The sequence below is a fragment of the Canis lupus genome, chromosome 10, assembly GCF_011100685.1.
Source record: "Canis lupus familiaris isolate Mischka breed German Shepherd chromosome 10, alternate assembly UU_Cfam_GSD_1.0, whole genome shotgun sequence".
Taxonomy (NCBI): Eukaryota; Metazoa; Chordata; class Mammalia; order Carnivora; family Canidae; genus Canis; species Canis lupus.
The window spans coordinates 64,352,472-64,374,929 of NC_049231.1; the positions used below are offsets into that span (position 1 = coordinate 64,352,472).

Genomic DNA, 22,458 nt, shown 5'->3' on the forward strand with positions numbered 1-22,458 from the left:
GATGTTCACATATCAATCAACATTATATATCACATCAATATACAGATTTAATGCAATCCCTATCAAAATACTAACAAGATTTTTCATAGAACTAGGATAAATAATCCAAAATTTGGATTTGTATGGAACTAAAAAAAGACCCTGAATAGCCAAAGCAATTCTGAGAAGGAAGAACAAAGCTAGAGGTACTAATACCAGATTTTAAGGTCTAGTATAAAGCTGTAATAATCAAAACAGTATGGTAGTGGCACAGAAAAGAGACATAGATCCAGGAAACAGAATAGAGAGCCCAGAAATAAATTTATACTTTTATGCTCAATTTATCTATGACTAAGAATATAAGAATATATACAATGGGGAAAAGTCAGTCTTTTCAACAAATGGTGCTGGGAGAACTGGGCAGGTATATGCAAAAGAATGAAACTGAATCACTTTCTAACACTATACACAAAAATAAACTCAAAGTGGATTAAAGACCTAAATGTGAGACCTAAAGCCATAAAAATCCTAGAATTGAACATAGGCAGTAACTTCTTTGATATCAGCCATAGAAATATTTTTCTAGATATTTCTTCTCAGGCAAGGGAAACAAAAGTAAAATTAAACTACTGGGACTACACCAAAATGAAAGCTTCTGCACAGTGAAGGAAACATCAACAGAATGAAAGGGGTGACCCTCCTGAATGAGAGAAGATATTTGCAAATGACGTATCTGATAAGGGGTTAATATTCAAAATACATAAAGAACTTACACAATGCCAAAAAAACCCCATAAAAATCCAATTAAAAATGGGCAGAAGACCTGAATAGACATTTTCCCAAAGACAACATACAAATGGCCAACAGATACACAAAAAGATGTTCAACATCACTCATCCTCAGGGAAATACAAACCAAGAGTACAATGAGATATCACCTTATACCTGTTAGAATGGTAGATTCAAAAACAAAATAACAAGTGTTGGTTAGGATGTGGAGAAAAAGGAACCCTTGCTCACTGTTGGTAAGAATGCAAATTGGTGCAGCCACAACGGAAAACAGTATGGAGGTGCCTCAAAAATTGAAAAAAGAATTACCATATGATCCAGTAATTCTACTACCAGGTATTTACCCAAAGAAAATGAAAACACTAATTCAGAAAGATATATGCACTTCTATATTTATTGCATTATTTATAATATCTAAGATACGGGAGCAACCCAAGTATGAATCCAGAGATAAATGGATAAAGAAGATGTGTTTATATGTATTATGGAATATTAGCTTTAAAAAATTAAAAATTGCCATTAGTGACAACATAGATATAGCTGAAGGGTATAATGCCAAGTGAAATAAGTCAGACAGAAAGACAAATACTATATGATTTCACTCATGTGGAATCTAAAAAACAAAACAAATGAACAAACACAGGAAAGAGAGACAAAAAACCCAAACACTTAGCTACAGAAAACAAACTGGTGATTGCTGGGGAGGGGGAAGTGAGGGTGACATAGATAAAGGGGATTAAGAGGGCATTAATCATGATGAGCACAGGATAGTGCTCAGAATTGTTCAATCATTATACTGTACACCTGAAACTAATATAACATTGTATGTTAATTACACTTCAATTTAAGAAACAGTCTACTGCCAAATTTTCAGTAACATGTTCTATTTTAGCAGGGCAATCTTTGTGTGGTTTATTTTTACATTTATTGCTTAGAAGTCACTAAACATGGCCTCTATGATAGCTTTTTCAATTTGTTGAGATGTCCTTGGTAGCTTGGATATGATCATTTGTGATTGATTTTGTCATTGTGTTAATAATGTGTATTCTTGTTTATTAAATGTATCTTCGTTAGCTCAAGTTTTCCAGTTATATTATTCAAACCCTCAAGATCCCTACTGTTTATTCCCTTCTTAGTATACAGTTTTCTGAGAAATGTGTGCTAAAATCCTGCATTTTGTGGATTTTTTCCCATTTTCCATTGAAGCTTTTTCTTTCCAAAAACAAAAACCTTTTGGAGCTCTGTAGTTAAATGAATAGTGCTATACCTATGTGATGTGTTACTTCTATTGTCAACTACATAATAATGAAGGATCTCTTTGTATTAGTTGCCTACTGCTGCATAACAAACTACCCCTAAAACTAGCAGCTTAAAACAATAAACAGTGATTACGTCACAATCTCTGAAGGTCAAGAATATAGGACAACTTAACTGGGTGATTCTGATTCAGTGCCTGTCATGAGGTAGCAGTCAAGATGCTGACCAGAGCTGTAGTCATCTGAAAGTTTGAGGGTGAAAGACCTACTTCTTAGATAGGTGCCTCACTCACATGTTTTTAGCAGGAGGTTTTTCACAAGATAATTGTCACCGCATAGACTGCTCCATGAGGTTGCCTGAATGTCCTCATGACCTGGCAACTAGCTTCCTGCAGATCAAGTGCTCAGAGGCAAAGGGATCAAAAAGGAAGCCACAATACATTATATTATCTAGTTCCAGAAGTCATAACTGAAGTGAGTTACTAAGTCCAGCTCACATTTATGGGGATCACAGGGTAAGGTACCAACTTTTGAAAAGAGATATATTAAATCAAAGATCAAATATTGGGACCTATTTTTAAAGTATCTCACTCTTTTCCTTCTTTAATCTTTTTGTGTTCATATATTTTGTCTGATACTTAGTTCTGGCAGCATTTATTTGTGTGTCTTTTTCCATTTGAACTTTTCTATGTAACTTTGGGTTTGGAGGGTTTTTCTATATGTAACATATATCTGTATACTTTAAAAATCCAATCTTATGGTCTCTGATTTTCAACAGGTAAACTTCATTCATTCACATTATAATTATTGACCATTCTTGACAGCTTTTTGTTTTCTATATACTATGTCATTAGTGATTTCCTTTTGATTTGTTTTTTAATAATTTATCAATCTTTCTTTCTTCTATTTGTCCTATTTACAGGTTCTAAGGTTATGCTACTTGTGTTAATCTGATAGTTCTGCCATAATAAAATACCACAGGCTGGGTGCTTTCAACAACAGAAATGTATCTTTTCACAATTTGGGAGGTTAGAATTCCAAGATCAAGCTGTTGACAGGTTTGTTTTTTCCTGAGGCCTCTCTCCTTGGCTTGCAGATAGCCACCTTCTTGCTGTAAACTCTCATGTCCTTTCCTCTGTGCACATGCATCCCTGGTGACTCTTCTTTTTTATAAAGACACCCTCATATTGCATTAGGGGTCCACTTTAATGGCCTATCTCCAAGTACAGTCACACTGAGCATTAGAGCTTCAACATATGGATTTAGGAGGGCATGAGGACACAATTTATTCCATAACACCATCTACTCCTATTTTTCTTGTGTATAGTCTTAAATTCTTAATATACTCATTTCAACTTACTTTTCTAATAGTACCTGGTGTAATTAGTATTTATTTATTTTGACTTTTCTCCTCTCATGCACCCTACTGCACCCTGATTATTCATCCTTGCTTGCCAAGGAACATTTTTCCAATTCCTAGTTATCTCCTTCCATAGGCAATGGAGAACTTTTGGTGCTTTTTCCAACTTTGGGAGCAGTATTTTCTTGACATTCAGGTTTCTGCTTTCTTTTTCAATCTGATTTTGTCTGCTTTACAGCTTTCAGTGGATTCCTCACAGCTTCTGGTCCATCATGCATTCTTGTTTTGAATTCCAGTTATAAATTTTAAACACAAACACACACGTTTCATCATTTCTAGAGATTTGGCACAGGAGGGAGAGGTTGATGTGTGCACGCAATCCAGTGTCTTAAAACAGAAGAGGTACATTTCACTTAGAAGTTAATTTTTCAGAGTGAAGACTTCTGACTGGGAAAACTGAAATTGGAAGTCCAAATGGCTAAGTCTGAGTCAGTAGAAGCCAAAAACATCTACAGTCATAATACTTAAAATTACAATTATATTGTATGTAATAAATGGTAATTCTTGTTTCAGAAGTTAGCAGGTATAAAACTCCTCTATATAAAACAGTGCCAAAGAAGCAATTTTGTGTCAACTTGATCACCAAGCAAGTGCCTAGGAGTGGCAGATGTAAGGCACACTACAGAAATCATGCCAATGAAAGACAAACTACCCAATAGTGTCATGCCAAGGGAAGGCACAGATGGCTGGAGAGCAGCAGCTATAGGTCTTTTTATAGCATTATCAAACGGCACACACTTGACATTCCAACTGGTCCTGTGCCAATGGCCAAGGTAATTAGGGATGCCAACATGAGAATGTTCAGAAGGCATACTCATCTTCATGCTATCCAACATGGGGCCAGAGAAACAAACTTGGGTGGCAAATGAGTGGTTTTATGCCACAGTAATAATTAGGTTGGAGACGTTACCTGAATTTTCAAAAGCGGAGTAAGATCCCAAAGACAAAAAATTAAAAGCAGCATTTCTGTGACCAACAGAAACAGACCCCCAAACCACACTGCTTCTACCTAGAAAAACCTGGACAATAAAGAGTCCAGAGCTGTGACGAGACTCTATCTTTCTTTAAAAAAAAAAAAAAAAAATCTCAAGCAATCTCTGAGTTATAGAGAAGTTTGAAATACAGGATGAGGATTTCTCTTTCTGAATTATTTGAGAGGAAGTTGCCAACGCACTTTTGAATACTTTAGTGCCTATTTCCTACTAATTAGGATATTCTCCTATATAACCACAATCAAGTCATCAAAATCGTAAGGTTAGCACTGATAACATTCTAGCTTAAATGACTGAAATTGGACCAATTGTTCCAGTAATGTTCTTCATATCACAAAGATCAATTTCTTGATGGATTTAGTTGTGATCTCTTTAGACTCCTTGACTATACATAAATTCTGTAGTCTTTCTTTCATTTACATGAATTTGGCATTTTTTTGAATATAGGTTAGTTTTATAATGTCCCTCAATTTGGGTTCAACTGTCATTTCCTCAGGATTAGATGCCAGTTATGCCCTTTTTGGCAGGAATACCACAGAAGGGCTGTTGTGTTCTTACTGTAGTATATAAGATAGCAAATTAGTTTGATTTGTTCTATTATTAATGATGGTATTTTGATCACTTAATTAACATGATGTCTACCAGCCTTCTCCACCGTAAAGTTACTCTTTTTTCCTTTTGTAAATAACACATACTACGTGAGGAAATATTTTGAACAATGTAAATACCTTGTATTTCAGGAAACTTTCACAGTTATAGCATCCATTAATTATTCTTGCCCTACTCCATTATTTCTATGATGTCTGCCAAATTGTGATTTTGTCATTCTATCATTCCTTTTACATTTATTAGTTGAGTTTATTTATTTATTTATGTACTTACTTGTACCATTATGGACTCAAAAGAAACTTATACAATTGATTATAATCATCCCACATATTTTGATAAAATTCAATTCAAAATACTTCCTAAATTCTCTTGATTTCTTCTTTGACCTATGAGACTTTTAGAGAAATACTGTTTAATATGTAAATATATGGGGACTTTGTTGATAATTTGAATGTCATTGAATTGTAATTTAACCCCTTTGCTGTCATAGTTCAGTTTTCTAAAGTGTACTGTGCTTTATTTTATGGACCAGCACGTAATCTATGTTTAGTGAATATTCCACGCGCATTTGAAAAGAATGCACATTCTCAAGTTGTTGAATATAAAAAAATGTCAGGTGAAACTGGTGGATAGGTTCATCTATTCTATATCCTTATGGATTTTTTTGTACTACTTATTCTGTGAATTACTGCATTGTCTATTTTTCCTCTCTCTCTTTATATCTTGTATTAATTCCTTTGTTCTGAAATCTACTTTGGTACCTATGCTTTGCATGTTATATCTTTTTACAATTGTGTCATAATAGCTATAATGTTTCTCTGACAGACAGAATATAAGTAAGTCTTGCTTTTTATCTAGTTTGACAAACTCAGACTTAAAAACAAATCCAATCTACATTTTAATAGGAGTGTCCAGTTAATTTGAATTTAATATAATTATAAATGTTTAGATTTAAGTATACCATCTTGCTACTTGTTTTCTACCTTCCTTCTTGTCTTACTCTCTTTTGGGTTGAGTATTTTATACGTTTTTTTTTTTTTTTAATTTCTTCTATTGACTTTTTTAAGCTGCATATCCATATAAATGTTTGAGACAATCCTCTAGGCACTATAATACAGTGTTAATTTATCACAGTCTACTTAGAATTAATATTGTGCCACTTTTCACAAGTGTCTTAATTTCACAATTTTAAGGTAATTTTCACTGGATATAAAATTTTGTATTGTGAGTTATTTTTCAGTACATTAAAGATGTGATATTAGCTTTTGGCATCATTTTTCTATTGAGAGGTCAGTCATAATTCATATTAGTTGGTCCTTCTATGTCCTTTTTTGTTTGTTTATTTTCTGGGTATTTTTAAGATTTTTCACTTCACCATTGTTTGTCAGTAGTTTGGATAAGCTGTGCCAATATGTGGTATGCCTGAGTGTTGCTTTGTCTATTTGGAGTTCACTGAACTTCTTGGAACTATAGACTGTTTTCCACCAATGATGTGTATTTTAGATCACTTAATTTTGGTTTCATGAGTTATTTAGCCTTTACTAATTTTTTAAAGATTTATTTATTCATGAGAGACACAGAGAAAGAGGCAGAGACACAAGAGGCTCCCCACCGGGAGCCCGATGCGGGACTCGATCCCAGGACCTGGGATCATGTCCTGAGCTGAAGGCAGACGCTCAACTGCTAAGCCATCCAGGCGTCCCTTAGTCTTTATTAAATTTTATAATATTTTCCCTTCCTTTTATTAAGATTGGATGATTTCAACTGATCTGTCTTGATGTCTTTCCATTGACCCTTTATTACAATCTTTTGCTAAACCTATCCAGGGAATTTTTCATTTCAGATTTTACATTTTTCAGTTCTAGAATTTCTTTTGCCCCCTTAAAAACAGTTTTCTTATCTCTGCTGAGAATCTCTATATATTCAAGCATTTATGTTCATCTTTTCCTTTCTTGACCTTAACAGTTGCTCAAAAATTTTTTTCCCTCATTTTTCAATATCTGGGTCCTCTCAGGATCTGCTACCTTTAGCTTCTTTTCCTCTTCATTATACATCACATTTTCTTGGTTCTTTTCCTGGTTCATTACTAGACATGTGAAATGTCTAGTAATGTGTTATTGTGTGCTATGCATAGGGGACATCACATTATAAGGAGTTTGGGTAATACTGTCTTTCTTTAAAGGATGTTGATTTTTGTACTAGAAGGGCATTAAGTTAGTGGTGGATTCTTCTGATCCTGTCAAGTTAGTTTTGTGATTTTTAATTTTTTTAAATTTTTATTTATTTATGATAGTCACACACACACACACAGAGGCAGAGACATAGGCAGAGGGAGAAGCAGGCTCCATGCACCAGGAGCCTGACGTGGGATTCGATCCCGGGTCTCCAGGATCGCGCCCTGGGCCAAAGGCAGGCACTAAACCGCTGCACCACCCAGGGATCCCAGTTTTGTGATTTTTAAAGGCAGATCTCTTTCAGTTTTGTGCATAGTTCTGGGATATGACCTTTATCATCAAACACGGCATGTCTGGGGTTTCATGCAAATGCCCAATGAGGTTGCTTCACTTTGATCCAGAATTCCAGTGTCTCTCAGAATAATGAAGCCTCTCCATTTAGTTCTCAGTTTCACAGTAGTGACTCTTTGGTAGGCGTTGTGTTCTTGAGGCTTAGCTTTCCATTGATTATCAGAGGAACCACCTTGTAGACTTCTGAGTCTCTACTCTTCGCACAGATTTTCCGATTCTGGTATCCTGCCCAACAAATTCTAGATCACTCATCATCTCTGAATTCTAAACTCTTAACTCTGGCTCTCCAGTTGAGAGACATCACTGGTCTCTGCTCTCAGAATTACAGAGAAAGACTTCTGTGTATTCCCCATTTTTTAAGAAGCAAAGTCTTGCAGGGCTTACTGTCCAATGTCTAAATAGAGTTGTCATATTTTGCTCACTTTTATAGTAGTTTAGAGTGGGCGGGCAAGTCTGAAAACCAATTTGTCCATTAGCTGGAAGTGGAACATCCTTTTCTCTTACCAGTAATATTTTAAAGGAGTTGAGCAAATATTGATTATATAATTATTCCTTTTTGCTTGAGTTTTGGTAGGAAATGAACCATAGGGATCAATGAGAAGGTAATTTTTTTTTGAAGGACAGGAAATTGGGGACACACTTTAAAGAGTGTCATACCTATCAGTTCATATGTACTTTAAGGAACAACTCTTCTTTGTATCTCCCAAGATGCAGATGGGTTCTCCAAGAGCAGACTTCTAGTCTGGTAGATTGATCAATATCACGTTTGGCATATACCACACCTGTCTTTAAGAAAACTATCACTAAACATATGAAAGTATTCTTCCTGGAGCCAAGAATGAAAAATAGGGAAATGGGAAATTGGTGTTATTTTTCTGTGGTCCTTTCTATATTCACTGTACACTTCCTATTATTACAGATTAAAGATTAATTCATCTTAATCTGGATGAATAATATTCTAAATAAAACTAGGGTTCTGTAAATCAAGCTAGATCTGATGTCATTCTGCAATAAACATTCTTGCTGATAACTTTTTAATTCTGATAAAGAATAAAAGAAAAGAATAGTTTTTTGAATTTAGTTATGGGGAGTCATCAAGTCATAAATCACTGAGCTCTGAAAAAACTTCCAAATTTTTAGTTTATATTCGTAGTTTGGTATAAATAGAAATAGCGTGAACTTTAGAGTCAAACACACCTGAATTTGATTCACAATTCTAAGTTTTCCTTATAAACAGTATCAACTATAAGGTAGGTATAATAATTCTATTGGTTAGGATTATTATGAAAATTAAATAAGGCAATTTATAAAATATATGTTAAATTGACATAATATACCATCATATAAGACATTATCTGGTATAATGATCAAGAAAAGCTAACTGCTTTAATTTTGTGAGATGTAATGATTTTGTTGCTGATAATCATAAAGCACTTGGCATACCCTCAAGAAAGACAGACTATAAATTTAAGCAAGCATAAACACAAATATCTTCTGCTATTATCAGAAGGAAAGATCTGCATTATTGACCTTATAAGATTAATACAATTTTTCATCAAGAAGGGCTGAGACTTTTTTTTTTTTTTACTTTTTTGAAAATAAGTTAAAATTCTAAAAATTTAGGTTTTTGTGCTTGGTTTTCTTTTTTTAGTGCTTTTACTATAATTAAACAATAAATCCTTGTATATATCTTATAAAATCCCATTTGCTCCATTTTGGGTATAAAATGGATGTCATGCTTTAAAGTAGAATTTGTGAGATGTAAGGCTCTTAGTGATCAATAGTTCAAACGTAATAGCACACTGCAGGGGGTTATCCAGAATTGGAAAGCAGCTAGTGCCAATTTTTAACACTTCACTCACCTCCCAAAAATATTCTGCAGAATTTCTGATTCCAGTAATCCAGATAAGGATATATCAAACCAGTACTCTTGCTGAGAGCACTAAACAGCTGGATAAAATAATTTTTAAAATTCTGTTTGAAGACACTGGAGAAGTACCAAGACAGCAAGTATTTGAAGGCCCAAGATTCTAGACAGAAGTAAAGCCCAAAAAGGTAAGTCTGACATTTGGTGCTGCTTTTGCTTTTCAAAGCATTTGCCAATATGTAATTGGCGGCCAAGGGGGTGAGAAACTTAACAGAAAGTAGTGTTTAGGGCAGCCCAGGTGGCTCAAGCAGTTTAGCACCGCCTTCAGCCCAGGGCGTGATCCTGGAGACCCCAGATAGAGTCCCATGTCAGGCCCCCTGCATGAAGCCTGCTTCTCCCTCTGCCTGTGTCTCTGCCTATTTTCTCTCTCTGATCTCTCATGAGTAAATAAATAAAATTAAAAAAAAAAAAGAAAGAAAGAAAGTAGTGTTTAAGAAGTTGAGAAACTGCCACAGAGCTTTAGGTAAGAGTCAATGGACTAAGGCTACCAAGTTATACATCAGGGTCTGCTGAACAAGCAGGGATTCCAACTAGACTCCTGAGGGGCTACATTCTTGATGTAAGTATAAAGTAGAAATAAGCCAGCTCTTAGACTGAAACTCATCTTCAAATAAACTCAATCCCAGAATGGATTAAGGTATCATTTAACCCATACCCTAATGACTTGCCAGAAGCAAAAGTAAAAACAACATCATACATAGCCTCAAATTATCACATTTTAAAAATTCTATGTCCAACATTCAATTAAAAAAAAGAACAAAGACATAAGACCAAATGACCTCAAAACAAGAACAGAAAAATCCACCAAAAGCACAGTAGTCAAGAGAAAAAATTAGAGGAAAAATGTAATTAATAAGCTAATACAAGGGAAAAATGGAATAACATAGTTAACATAAAAAAGAGCAAGGGTAGTTAGATAAAAGGACATAGAATAGGTGGGAAAATAGAAAAGAAAGAGAGTAGGACAAATACAATTGTATTATTTATATTATAATTCAATTAAATAATCAAATTAAAAGACAAAGGTTGTGACAGCTGATTATAAATATACAAATATATGTTGCTTATAAAAGATATAACTTACATAAGGGGACATGGATACATGATATGTGAAGCAAATACAAACCAAAATAAAACTGGTGTAGGTATACTTTGAGATGAATGTAGTAGGTTTTAAGGCAAGAAGCATTACTAGAAAATAGAATGTTTCATAATGATGAAGGCTCAATATACAAAGAAAATATAACAGTTCTAAATTGGCATGCACCTAACCACACAACATTAAATAAAACAAAAAAGGTAGGTCGACAATTATAAAGGAAAAATTTAAAACACCAGTCTCAGTGAGGATATAGAAGAACTGAAAAACATGACTAACAAACTTGATTTATATAGAACACTGCATTCAACAGTGAACTGTAGACTGCACATTCTCTTCAATGTACATGGAAATCAGGCAGCCCAGGTAGCTCGGCAGTTTAGTGCCACCTTCAGCCCAGCGTGTGATCCCAGAGGTCCAGGATTGAGTTCCACATCTGGCTCCCTGCATGGAGCCTGCTTCTCCCTCTGCCAGTGTCTCTCTCTGTGTCTTTCATGATTAAATAAATAAAAGTCTTTTAAAAAAATGTACATGGAAATCTTGCCACTGACCATATAATGAGCCATAAGGGAATTTCAATAAATTTCAAAAGGTTGATATAATACAGAACAGGTTAAGGTGTGTGTGTGTGTGTTTCCCTAGAAAATGTTGTTTGAAATTAGGAAATAAACTTTTAAGAAACCTAAAGCAAAGAAGAATTCCCAACAGAATGTTAGAAATATGTTGAACTGAATGACAATGAAAAATACACATAAGATTGTCAGAATGCAATCAAAGTCATGCTTAAATGGAAATTATACCCTTGAATGCATACATTAGGAAACAGAAGCTGAAAAATCCATGACTTAAGCATCTATCACAAATTAGCATAAGAACAACACATTTAAACAAACTTGGAAGACTTACACTATTGAATATAAATATTTATAAAGTAAGGCAATTAAGGACCAAGTGTAGTAGTAGATATACACATTTATATGGGCATTTGGTTTATTTTTATTGAATTACAGTTGATATACAGTATTACATTATTTGCAGTTGTACAACATAGCAGTTCGACAAATCTATACATTATGCAATGATTACCATGGCAAGTGTAGTTGCCATTTGTCAGATACGTTATTACAATATTATTGACTCTATTCTCTATGTTGTACTTTTCATATTCCTAACTTATATTTGTAGGTTGTAGTTCTTAATCCCCTTCATGTACTTTGCCCATCCTCCTACAACCCTCTACTTTGATGACCACCATTTTGTTCTCTTTATTTATGAGCCCATTTGTTTCTTTTTGCTGTCTATTCACTTGTTTTTATTTTTAGCTTCCACATATAAGTGAAATAATACTGTATTTGTCTTTCTCTGTCTGACTTACTTCATTTAGCATAACATCCCCTAGGTCCATCATGTTGTCACAAATGACAAGATTTCTTTTTTTATGGCTAATATTCCATTGTGTGTATCTATATATAATATATGTTATTTATCCTTTCATCTATGGATGGATACTTGGGTTGCTTCTGTATCTTAGCTATTGTAAAGAATGCTGCAATACACATAGGGGTGCATATATCTTTTCCAATTAGTGTTTTCATTTTCTCTGGGTAAATATCCAGTAGCAGAATTATTGGATCATGTGGTATTCCTTTTTTTTTTTTAATTTTTTGCTGAATCTCCACAGAGGTAGATTGTAGGCTTAAAAGTTAACATTAAAAATACAAATTCTGCAAAATAAAAAGAATTTTGGGGCACCTGGCTTAGTCAGTACAGCATGCAACTCTTGATCTGGGAAGGGGGTGTGTCTTCAAGCCCCATGCTGGGTGTAGAAATTATTTAAAAACGAAACCTTAAAAATTTTTTCAAGACCTTGAGGCAGTAAGATTTTTAAAGTGGCACAAAGAGCACTAACGAGCCCCTGGCAACCACCATTTTATTCTATATTTCTATGAAATTGGGTTTTATTTATTAAGATTCCATATAGAACTGATGCCATACAGTATTTGTCTTTCTCTATCTGGCTTATTTAACTTAGTAATGCCCTCCAGGTACATCAATGATACAGCAAATGCCAAGATTCCCTTCATCTGTCAATGGACACTTAGGTTGTTTCCACATCTTAGCTATTGTGAATAATGCTGCAGTAGACATGGATAGATACTTCTTCAAATACTGATTTGTTTCCTCTGGATCTTTACCCATAAGTGGGATTGCTGGGTCATGTAGTAGTTTTGTTTTGTTTTTGAGGAACCTCCATATTGTTTTCCACAGTGGCTGTACCAATTTACACTCCCACCAACAGTGAACAAGGGTTTCCTTTACTCCACATCGTTGTCAACCTTTGTAATCTCTTTTTTGATAAAAGGCATCTTAACAGGTATGAGGTGTTATCAAATTACGGTTTTGGTTTGAACCTCCCAGATGAATAGTGATGTTGAGTACCTTCTCATGTACTTGTTGTATGTTCTCTTTGGAAAAATGTATTTTCAGATCCTTTGTTTATTTTTCAACTGAATTATTTGATTTGTTGTTGTTGTTGTTATTGAGTTGTATTAGTTCCTCCTATATTTGGATATTAACCCCTTATCAAATACATGATTTTCAAATATTTTCTCCCCTTCGTAGATTGCCATTTCATTATTTTGACTATTTCCTTTGCTATGCAGAAGCTTTTTAGTTTAATGTAGTCCCACTTATTTTCTTTTTCTTTCTTTTTCTTTTTTTAGGTAGACTCCATGCCCAATGTGAGCCTTGAACCCACAACCATGAGATCAAGACCTGAGCCAAGATTAAGATACTCAACTCACTAAGCCACCCAGGCGCCCCTAGTCCCACTTGTATTTTAGTTTTTGTGGCCTATGCTTTTGTTGTCTTATCCTCACCCTCCACCTCACCCCACCCCACCCCCCAAATTGCCAAGACTAATATCAAGAAGCTTATTCTTGATGTTTTCTTCTAGGAGTTTTATGTTTTCAGGTCTTACATTTAAGTCTTGAATTAATTTTTAGTTAGTTTTTGTGAGGGGTGTAAGGTCCAGGTTCATTCTTTTGCATGTGGACATCCAATTTTCCTACCACTACTTATTGAAAAGACTATCCTATCCCCATTGTGTGTTCTTGGTCGAAGACTGGTTGACTCTATACGCATGGGTTCAGTTCTGGACCCTTTATTCTATCCGTTGATCTGCATTCCTGTTTTTATCACAATACCAACCATAAAATGGAGTACAATGTAAATGTTAAAGAAATGATATAGACTTATGTTTACTGATATGGAAAACTGTGTTATATTGTTGAATTTAAAACCTCAAGTTATAAACAAAAAGCATATATTCACATAGAAAGGTATTTTAAAGGATGTTCATTTTGTGGGAAAAATTAGAGAGGATGACAAAATATGAGAGACTCCTAACTCTGGGAAACGAACAAGGAGTAGTGGAAGGGGAGGCAGGCAGGGGGATGGTGTGACTGGGTGATGGGCACTGAGGGGGGCAGTTGATGGGATGAGCACTATATGTTGGCAAATCGAACTTTAATAAAATTTAAAAAAGGATGTTCATTTCTAGACTGGAAGAATTTAAGTGGTTTTTACTTTTGTTCTCTATATTTTATGGTATTGTTTACTTTCTATTATAGTATTATTTATCTTACAATCAAAATATTTTATTTTCGTCTAAGGTATTGCTGAACTGTATTGATTTTGCTTACAAAATGTCCTGTCCTTTATATTTGTATAATTCAGGCTCTGTTTCAGGTCTTCATTATTTCTTACATGGTCATGTAATAATAATAATAATAATAACAATAATAATAATAATAATAGTTTTTTTCCATCTTAGCAGTAGTGACACATGATATCTGTATACTACTTACCAGTTTATGAAGTCTTTCAGTACATTAGCCCCACTAAGACCCCAAAACATTACAAGTAAAGAAATACGAAGACAATATACCTTTACTAGAGTGAATTGTGGCAGAGGTGAAAAGGTAGAGATAAAGAGAAAGTCAGTGGGATCAAAAAATCTAAAAAGTATTCTAATTTCTGACACTGTGATCTCAATATGCACAAATATTAGTCAAAGAGTAAAACCATCCCTCTATATATGAATATGCCTGTTCAATTTGACAGAACAAAATACAAAATACAGATGATAAATAACAGAAGGTTCATACTTTTGAAGGAATTACAAAGATTTTTTCATGATTACAAAGATTTTTTTCATAATTAATGAAAGCACAATATAATTGAATAATGGAAACTTAGAATTTGAACAACAAACTCATTCCAAAGACAAGTGACCTAAAGCCATAAATCCATTTTAACATCTAAACCATCAAAGCTTAATTTAAACTACAAAAATGTCTTCATTGTGCAGAAGATTCAGGTAAAAGAGACTTCCAGAATTTTGTTTGTTTTCAAGAAATTTGCTTAACTGTTTCTTTGATAACAGTGAAGTTTCTAATGGAGAATATGCTAGGAAACCAGAAAAGGAACATCTGATCTCACTGTGACATTGTGGTAAAAGATCTTATACGAAACTGATACAGAGCACAAGGATCTGTAAAAAGCTGGCCAATTTTACTGTTAGCTAATAAATGGATGACTAAAGTGTATATGAATTTATAACCCCTTGCATCTACTGTGAACTGTGGTTAATTAAAAAATATAAGTGAGAACATTCATAATTTGTTACTTCACACTAAAGTCTAAGGGATAAACTGAGCACATTCAAAATTTATGGCACATATTTTGCCTTATGTCCTAGCTTCTGTAGCTGTACTTCAGAGAATGGATTAAGAAGACATTAAAGCTTATTAGATAGAAAGGTGTCATCCCCTTATATCAAGGTACGTGAAGAAAAAAGCTCAAGAATTATACATTCTTAGAAAACATAAAATATCCTTTGGGCCCTGGCAAGGAAAATGTCAACAAGTCAAAAGAGACTAGATGGCTATTGACCAGTTTCATGAAGGCAAAGCTGCAAGCCAAGATGGAATAATGCTTTCCCACCATGTGTGTAAGGCACAAATGACACTAATCCTTTTTAATGGTCACAAAAGCTGACAACTTACTCAGCCTTAGAACTGAAGGAACAAAATCATCTTTGGGAATGACTCACCATAAACAGGTCACGAGCACCAATGTCAACAGCTAACAGAAATGCCTTTTCAAATCTCTGGTACCTGAAAGGAAAAAAAGAAATGTTATATGTTAGTTGTGAACAAACCACAAAGGAGAGAGCTGCTTGTTTAATATATTTATGTATTATTGTTTTTGTTCTTCATTGGGAAAAATATTTTCAAGCAATAGGGAATTTGCCTGCTGGGATTTTCTGCATGTGAATGTTAATGCACTTAGAAGGAGCTGAGGCAAAGAGCCTATAGAGGCCTCCAATGCAACTTTCAAGGATAAGCTTAACCCAGAGTAGGTGCTGCTGAATACAGAGAAAGGCTGACCTAGGAAATAGGTCTCTCATAATTTTTAACTTTATCGTGTTTTATAGGAGAAAAGTATGGGGATATGGAGAATATAGCAGGATAAAAGTAATTAACAAATCAAAGAATTATACATTTGTGTTTCTTAGGTAAAAGGTGAGAAGTCGGATGTATTATTACAAAAGTCCTATTTGTGAGTTTTGGAGAAAATACATCCTAGGCTGTTCTAAAATGATGAAATAAATGGTTTCTAAATATTTTTAAGTATTTTCTAAATATGCAAAGTACTACTTTTCTACTCTTTTTTCACAATCATACTCTCTTTCCCTGAAGTATAACTTTGATAATTCTTTTTGATGAAAGTTTAATTTTATACTAAGATACATGAAGTTACAATTTAATTACCTTTACAGAAAGTTTAAGATCTTGAGAGGAAAGCATGTCATGATCATATACTTTTGCATATAGTTTTAGAAAGAAAGGTCTTTTTTTTTTAAAATTTTTTTGGTCTGAACACTGAGATTTACACAGATATAACTAAGTTTTTCTGACTCCAAAAGCAAGCAGTTAAGTTCTTTGTTCTCTATTTTATACTGTGAAATATGATAGTATAAAAATAAAGATTTCAACTAAAACATATCAGAAATGTACATTAGTTATTACTACCAGATTACATAAATTTACTAATAAAATATCTATAATAAAGTCTAAACAAAAAATTAATGACTGTTATCCCCAATCTCCTCCTTTGCCTTCTTACTAACCTCTCCAGTATTTGCCTGAATCCCTTTCAACTAGGGAAGATCAGAAGGCAATTGTGATTATTTTTGTTTCAGGAAGCTTACTGACTCATTATATATTCAGTGGATGTGGAAGAAAAAGGAGAGAGGATTATAGCAAGTTGTATTACTTGTTCATACAGTCATTGCTGTTTAGCATATGATCCCACTACACTGAAACTTTTCTTTTTTTAAAAGATTTTATTTAGTTATTCATGAGAGACAGAGAGAGAGAGAGAGAGGCAGAGCCACAGGAAGAGGGAGAAGCAGGCTCCATGCAGGGAGCAGGACATGGGACTTGATCCCATGTCTCCAGGATCACACCCTCGGCTGCAGGCGGCGCTAAACCACTGCGCCACCGGGGCTGCCCTGAAACTTTTCTGACAACAGTAATCATCCATCTTCTAATGATCAAACAAATGATAAGTTCTCTTGTTTGCCCTTTTGGCCACATGTGACCCTATAAATTTCCCCTCCTTGAAACCCTCCCTTTCCTCACATTTGGAGATACCATTCTTTGTTTTCCAATTTCTGGCATTTCATCTTCTTAATCTCCTTTCCTAGTTTGTTTTTCTCTGCCTACTCCTTGAAATTGGTGTTCTATAATACTCTTTTATTTATACTCACTACTCTAGTCTCCCCAGTAACCTTACCCAGTCTCATGGCATTTATAATTATATAAGTGACTCAATAATCTCTAGGATCCCTATCTTTCCTGAGCTTGAAACTCTTGTTTCCAGGTACTTTGAATTTAAAATGTCTAACGTGTTCACTGATACATCAAGTTGGCAATTATATACAGGATAAATTAAAATTGGAGACAGTGAAATTAAGAGCGGCAAGATAGAATTTGTTTTTCTTTCTAGGTGAGAGGCAATGATGGACACTTTGATCAAAAGAAAGAACTGGCATTGGCATCTGGCAGCATGACCAACTAGAAATAGCAGAGGAAGCTCCCAACTAGACTGCCTATAAAACACACGTTAAAGTACACCATAGAAATCTAAAAAAATAAGAAAATCTCTCCAAGGGTCCCAGAGTCTCAATTAAAAAAAAAATAACTAACTAAATGAAATCCCTCATTAAAACTAGAGTAAGGAGAGAGAGGCAAGATGAGGAGTCCTTGATTCACCTGGTCCACCAAATGTGCCTAGGTAACTTCCAAAACATTCTGAACACCTATGAATTCAACCTGAGGTGTAAAGAGAACAACTGGAATGCTATAGAGAGAAACATGATCACTTTGACAAGGTAGGAAGGCAGAGAAGAAAGACAAGGGGGGGAGCCGAGGAAAGCTGGGGCAGGAAAGCAGTGGAGTGGACAATCGGGACCTTTAGAACTCTGCACCTGAGTATAAACCAGCAAATCTTATATAAAACCCAGCATCGACCACAAAAACAGAAACAAGATGATAGGGGTGGGGGCGGTATGGAAAGGGAGAATAATGGTCTCACAGACTGAACCAACACAGTGTTCCACTTGGTTCTTTGTGTATTTGCTATATTTCTCTGACTGAAAAGTACTCAGTGGGGAAATAGGGCAGAGTTGCAGGAAGGGAAGTGAAGTTTCAATATTTCCAGAGACACAATAGGAATAAGGGCACCTGGGAGAAAGCTCACTGCAAACCACAGTTGGATGATGGTAAAGGGCTGGAGCGCCGCAAACCTCCCAGGACACCTGGGAGAAGCTGGCCGGTTTTGTGGGCCGGCACCTGAGCTCTCTTTACCCTAGAGCCTGGCAATGGACGGAAGTGGCTGCCCTCCATTCCCTTTGGGAGAGGCAGACCCCAGGAGCAGGTCCAGTGGAGCTGGGCCCTCCATCAGTTGGTGCCCCTGCAGATGAAGCCTGCAATCCCCATTCCCTCTGGGACAGGCGGAAGCGGAGAGGGCACCGGACAGTGAGAACTCTGCTGCGGCTGGGCACACTTCCATTTGTGCAGATCAGTGCCTGGTGCCTGCACCCAGGGGCATCCAGGCCAGTGTGCACTGGGAGTCTGCAGTTTGGTACTCACGGGGAGCTCTTGGCTCTGGGGCTGGAGATCTGGCTGCAGCCACTTTTCATCTTTCACCTGGGACAGGTAGAGCCTCTAGGGAACAAAGGCCTTACAGGATAAACAGCTCACACTGAGCCGGGCACCAGGCAGGGGGCGGGCATCTTTGCCCAGGAACAGACACCTGAGAATCAGTGCAGCAGGCCCCTCCCCCAGAAGACCTGCTGGAAGGACAAGGGAAGAGCAAGTTTACTGACCAAGCAGCACTGGAAAGCTCCAGGAATGAGGGAAGGTAGTATATAGAACTCAAAGTCTGTTTCCTTATGATTCATTTATCTTTCAGGTTAAAAATTTCCAATGTTTTTTCTCTTTTCCTGCCTCAACAACATTTTACTAACTCTTCATTTTTAAGCTTTTTCCTTTTATATTTCTACAATTACATGTCTTAGATATATTCTTCATTTTTGGATTCCTTTCAACATATTCAATTTAATTTTGGTAGATATAGGAGTTGTGGGGTTTTGTTTTTCTGTCTAGTTATGTTTTATAATGGTGGAAGTTAGTACCTTCTAACACATGGACCAAAATACACAAAGAACCAAGTGGAACACCGTGTTGGTTCAGTCTGTGAGACTATTATTTTCCCTTTCCATTCCACCCCCACCCCTATTATCTTGTTTCTGTTTTTGTGATCGATGCTGGGTTTCTATATAAGATTTGCTGGTTTATACAAATTTGGAATTTAACATCTTCTAATTTACAGAATAAAATACACCCAGAATCATGAGGATCACGCTCTAGGTCTACTTAGTGAGACTATATTCTCTCTCCACCACCATTTCCTTACCACCCCTTTTTAAAATTTTTAAAATTTTTTTCATCTTGTTTATCACTTTCATGGTCCTTTTGTTTTATTTTGTTATGTTTTTCTTTTTATTTTTCTGGTCTCTGAACTCTTCAGAATTGTCAAGACTGTATTTTACTTAGGTCATGATTGATATTTTTGACTCTCCTCATGCATACAGCCATTCTGCACTGGACAAAATGACTAGAAGGAAGAATTCACCACAAAAGGAAGAACCAGAAGTAATACTCCCTGCTACGGACCTACTAGATGTGGATTTAAACACCATGTCAGAGATACAATTCAGAAATACAATTAATACTGGTGGCTCTGGAAAAAAAGCATAAAGGACTCGAGAGATTCTCTTGCTGAAGAACTGAGATCTAATCAGGCCAAAATTAAAAATACTTTAAGAGATGTCATCTAAACTGGATACTCTATCTGCTAGGGTTAATGAAGTGGGATAGTGAGTGACATAGAAGACAAATTGATGGAAAGGAAGGAAGAGAGGAAAAAAGAGAAAAAAAATTAACAGAGGAAGAAAGTAATATTCATCATATTGGGATTCCAAAAGAGGTAGACAGGACACAAAGTATATTTGAACAAATTATAGCTGGGAACTTCCCTAATCTGGGGAAGGAAACAGGTATTCAGATCTAAGAGATAGAGAGGACCCCCTCCTAAAATCAACAAAAACCAATCAATACACCAACATATAATAGTGAAGTTTGCAAATTTCAAAGATAAAGAGAAAATTTTAAAGGTATTCTTCTCAAGTGCACATGGAACTTTCTCCAGAATAGACCACAGACTAGGTCATAAATCAGCTCTTAATCGATACTAAAAGAATGGGATTATCCCCTGCATATATTCAGACCACAATACTTTGAAACTAGAACTCAATCACAAGAAGAAATTTGGAAGAAACTCAAACACATGAAGGTTAAAGAGCATCCTACTAAAAGATGAATGGGTCAACCAGGAAATTAGAGAAGAATCAAAAAGATTCATGGAAATTAATGAAAATGCAAGTACAACTGTTCAAAATCTGGGATCCCTGGGTGGCGCAGCGGTTTAGCACCTGCCTTTGGCCCAGGGCACGATCCTGGAGACCCGGGATCGAGTCCCACGTCAGGCTCTCGGTGCATGGAGCCTGCTTCTCCCTCTGCCTGTGTCTCTGCCTCTCTCTCTCTCTCTCTCTCTCTCTCTCTGTGTGTGTGTGTGTGTGTGACTGTCATAAATAAAAATTAAAAATAAAATAAAAATTAAATTAAAATAAAACAAAATCTTTGGGATACAGCAAAAGCAGTCCCCAAGAGGGAAATATATCACAATACAAGCCCCCTCAAAGCACTGGAAAAAACTCAAATACACAAGCTAACCTCGCACCTAAAGGAACTGGACAAAGAACAGCAAATAAAACCTAAGCCAAGCAGAATAAGAGAGTTAATAAAGATTAAAGCAAAACTCAATGAAATAGAGACCAGAAAAACTGTAGAACAGATAAACAAAACCAAGAGCTGGTTCTTTGCAAGAATTAATAAGATAGATAAACCCCTAGCCAGTCTTATTAAAAACAAAAGAGAAAAGACTCAAATTAATAAAATCATGAATGAAAGAGGAGAGATCACAACCAATATCAAGGAAATAAAACGATTTTAAAAATGTATTATGAGCAACTATATGCCAACAAATTAGGCAATCTAGAAGAAATGGAAGCATTTCCGGAAACCCACAAAGTACCAAAACTGAAACAAGAAGAAACAGAAACCTAAACAGGCCAATAACTAGTAAGGGAATGGAAGCAGTCATCAAAAACCCCCCAAGATACAAAAGTCCTGGGCCAGATGGCTTCCCAGAGGAATTTTACCAAACATTTAAAGAAGAAATAATACCTATTCTACTAAAGCTGTTTCAAAGGATAGAAATGGAGCAAATACTTACAAACTTGTTCTATGAGGCCAGCATCACATTAATTCCAAAACCAGACAAAGACCCCAGCAAAAAGGAGGATTACAGACCAATATCCCTGATGAATATTGATGCAAAAATTCCTCCCATAGGATCCAACAGTACATTAAGAGGATTTTTCACCACAACCAAGTGGGAGTGATCCTGGGATGTAAAGTTGGTTCAACATTCGTAAAACATCAATCCCATTTACAATTGCACCCAAAACCCAAAACCATAAGGTACCTAGGAATAAACCTAACCAAAGAGGTAAAGGATCTATACCCTAAAAACTACAGAACACTTCTGAAAGAAATTCAGGAAGACACAAAGAGATGGAAAAATATTCCATGCTCATGGATTGGAAGAATTAATATTGTGAAAATATCTGTGCTACACAAGGCAATTTACAGGTTCAATGCAATCCATATCAAAATACCATGGACTTTCTTCACAGAGTTGGAACAAATAATCTTAACATCCTTTCTTCATAAAAACCCTCAACAAAGTAGGGATAGAGGGAACATACACTTCAACATCATAAAGGCCATAGAGGAAAAGTCCCACAGCGAGTATCATTCTCAAGGAGGTTAAACAGAGAGCTTTTCCCCTATGGTCAGGAACATAATAGGGATATGCATTCTCACCACTGTTGTTCAACATAGTACTAGAAGTCCTAGCCTCAGTGATTGCAGTGACAACAAAAAGAAATAAAAGGCATTCAAATTGGCAAAGAAGTCAAACCCTCCCTCTTCACAGATGACATGATACTGTATATAGAAAACTCAGAAGACTCTATTCCAAGATTGCTAGAACTCATACAGCAATTCAGCAGTGTGGCAGGATACAAAATCCATGCACAGAAATC

At 35.6% G+C, this 22,458-nt stretch overlaps 1 protein-coding gene across 15 annotated transcripts in view; it reads right to left on the reverse strand.

The window, feature by feature from the left end:
* WDPCP (WD repeat containing planar cell polarity effector) overlaps positions 1 to 22,458 on the reverse strand; it is a 424,783-nt gene that overhangs the window by 167,271 nt on the left and 235,054 nt on the right. For all 15 annotated transcript variants that reach the window (XR_005366139.1, XM_038551410.1, XM_038551407.1 and 12 more), the window contains one exon: positions 15,712 to 15,775. Coding sequence is in view for 14 of the 15 variants with exons in the window: in XM_038551410.1 (XP_038407338.1) it covers positions 15,712 to 15,775 (64 nt within the window). In the remaining variant the exon portion in view is untranslated. The remainder of the gene's footprint in view (positions 1 to 15,711; positions 15,776 to 22,458) is intronic.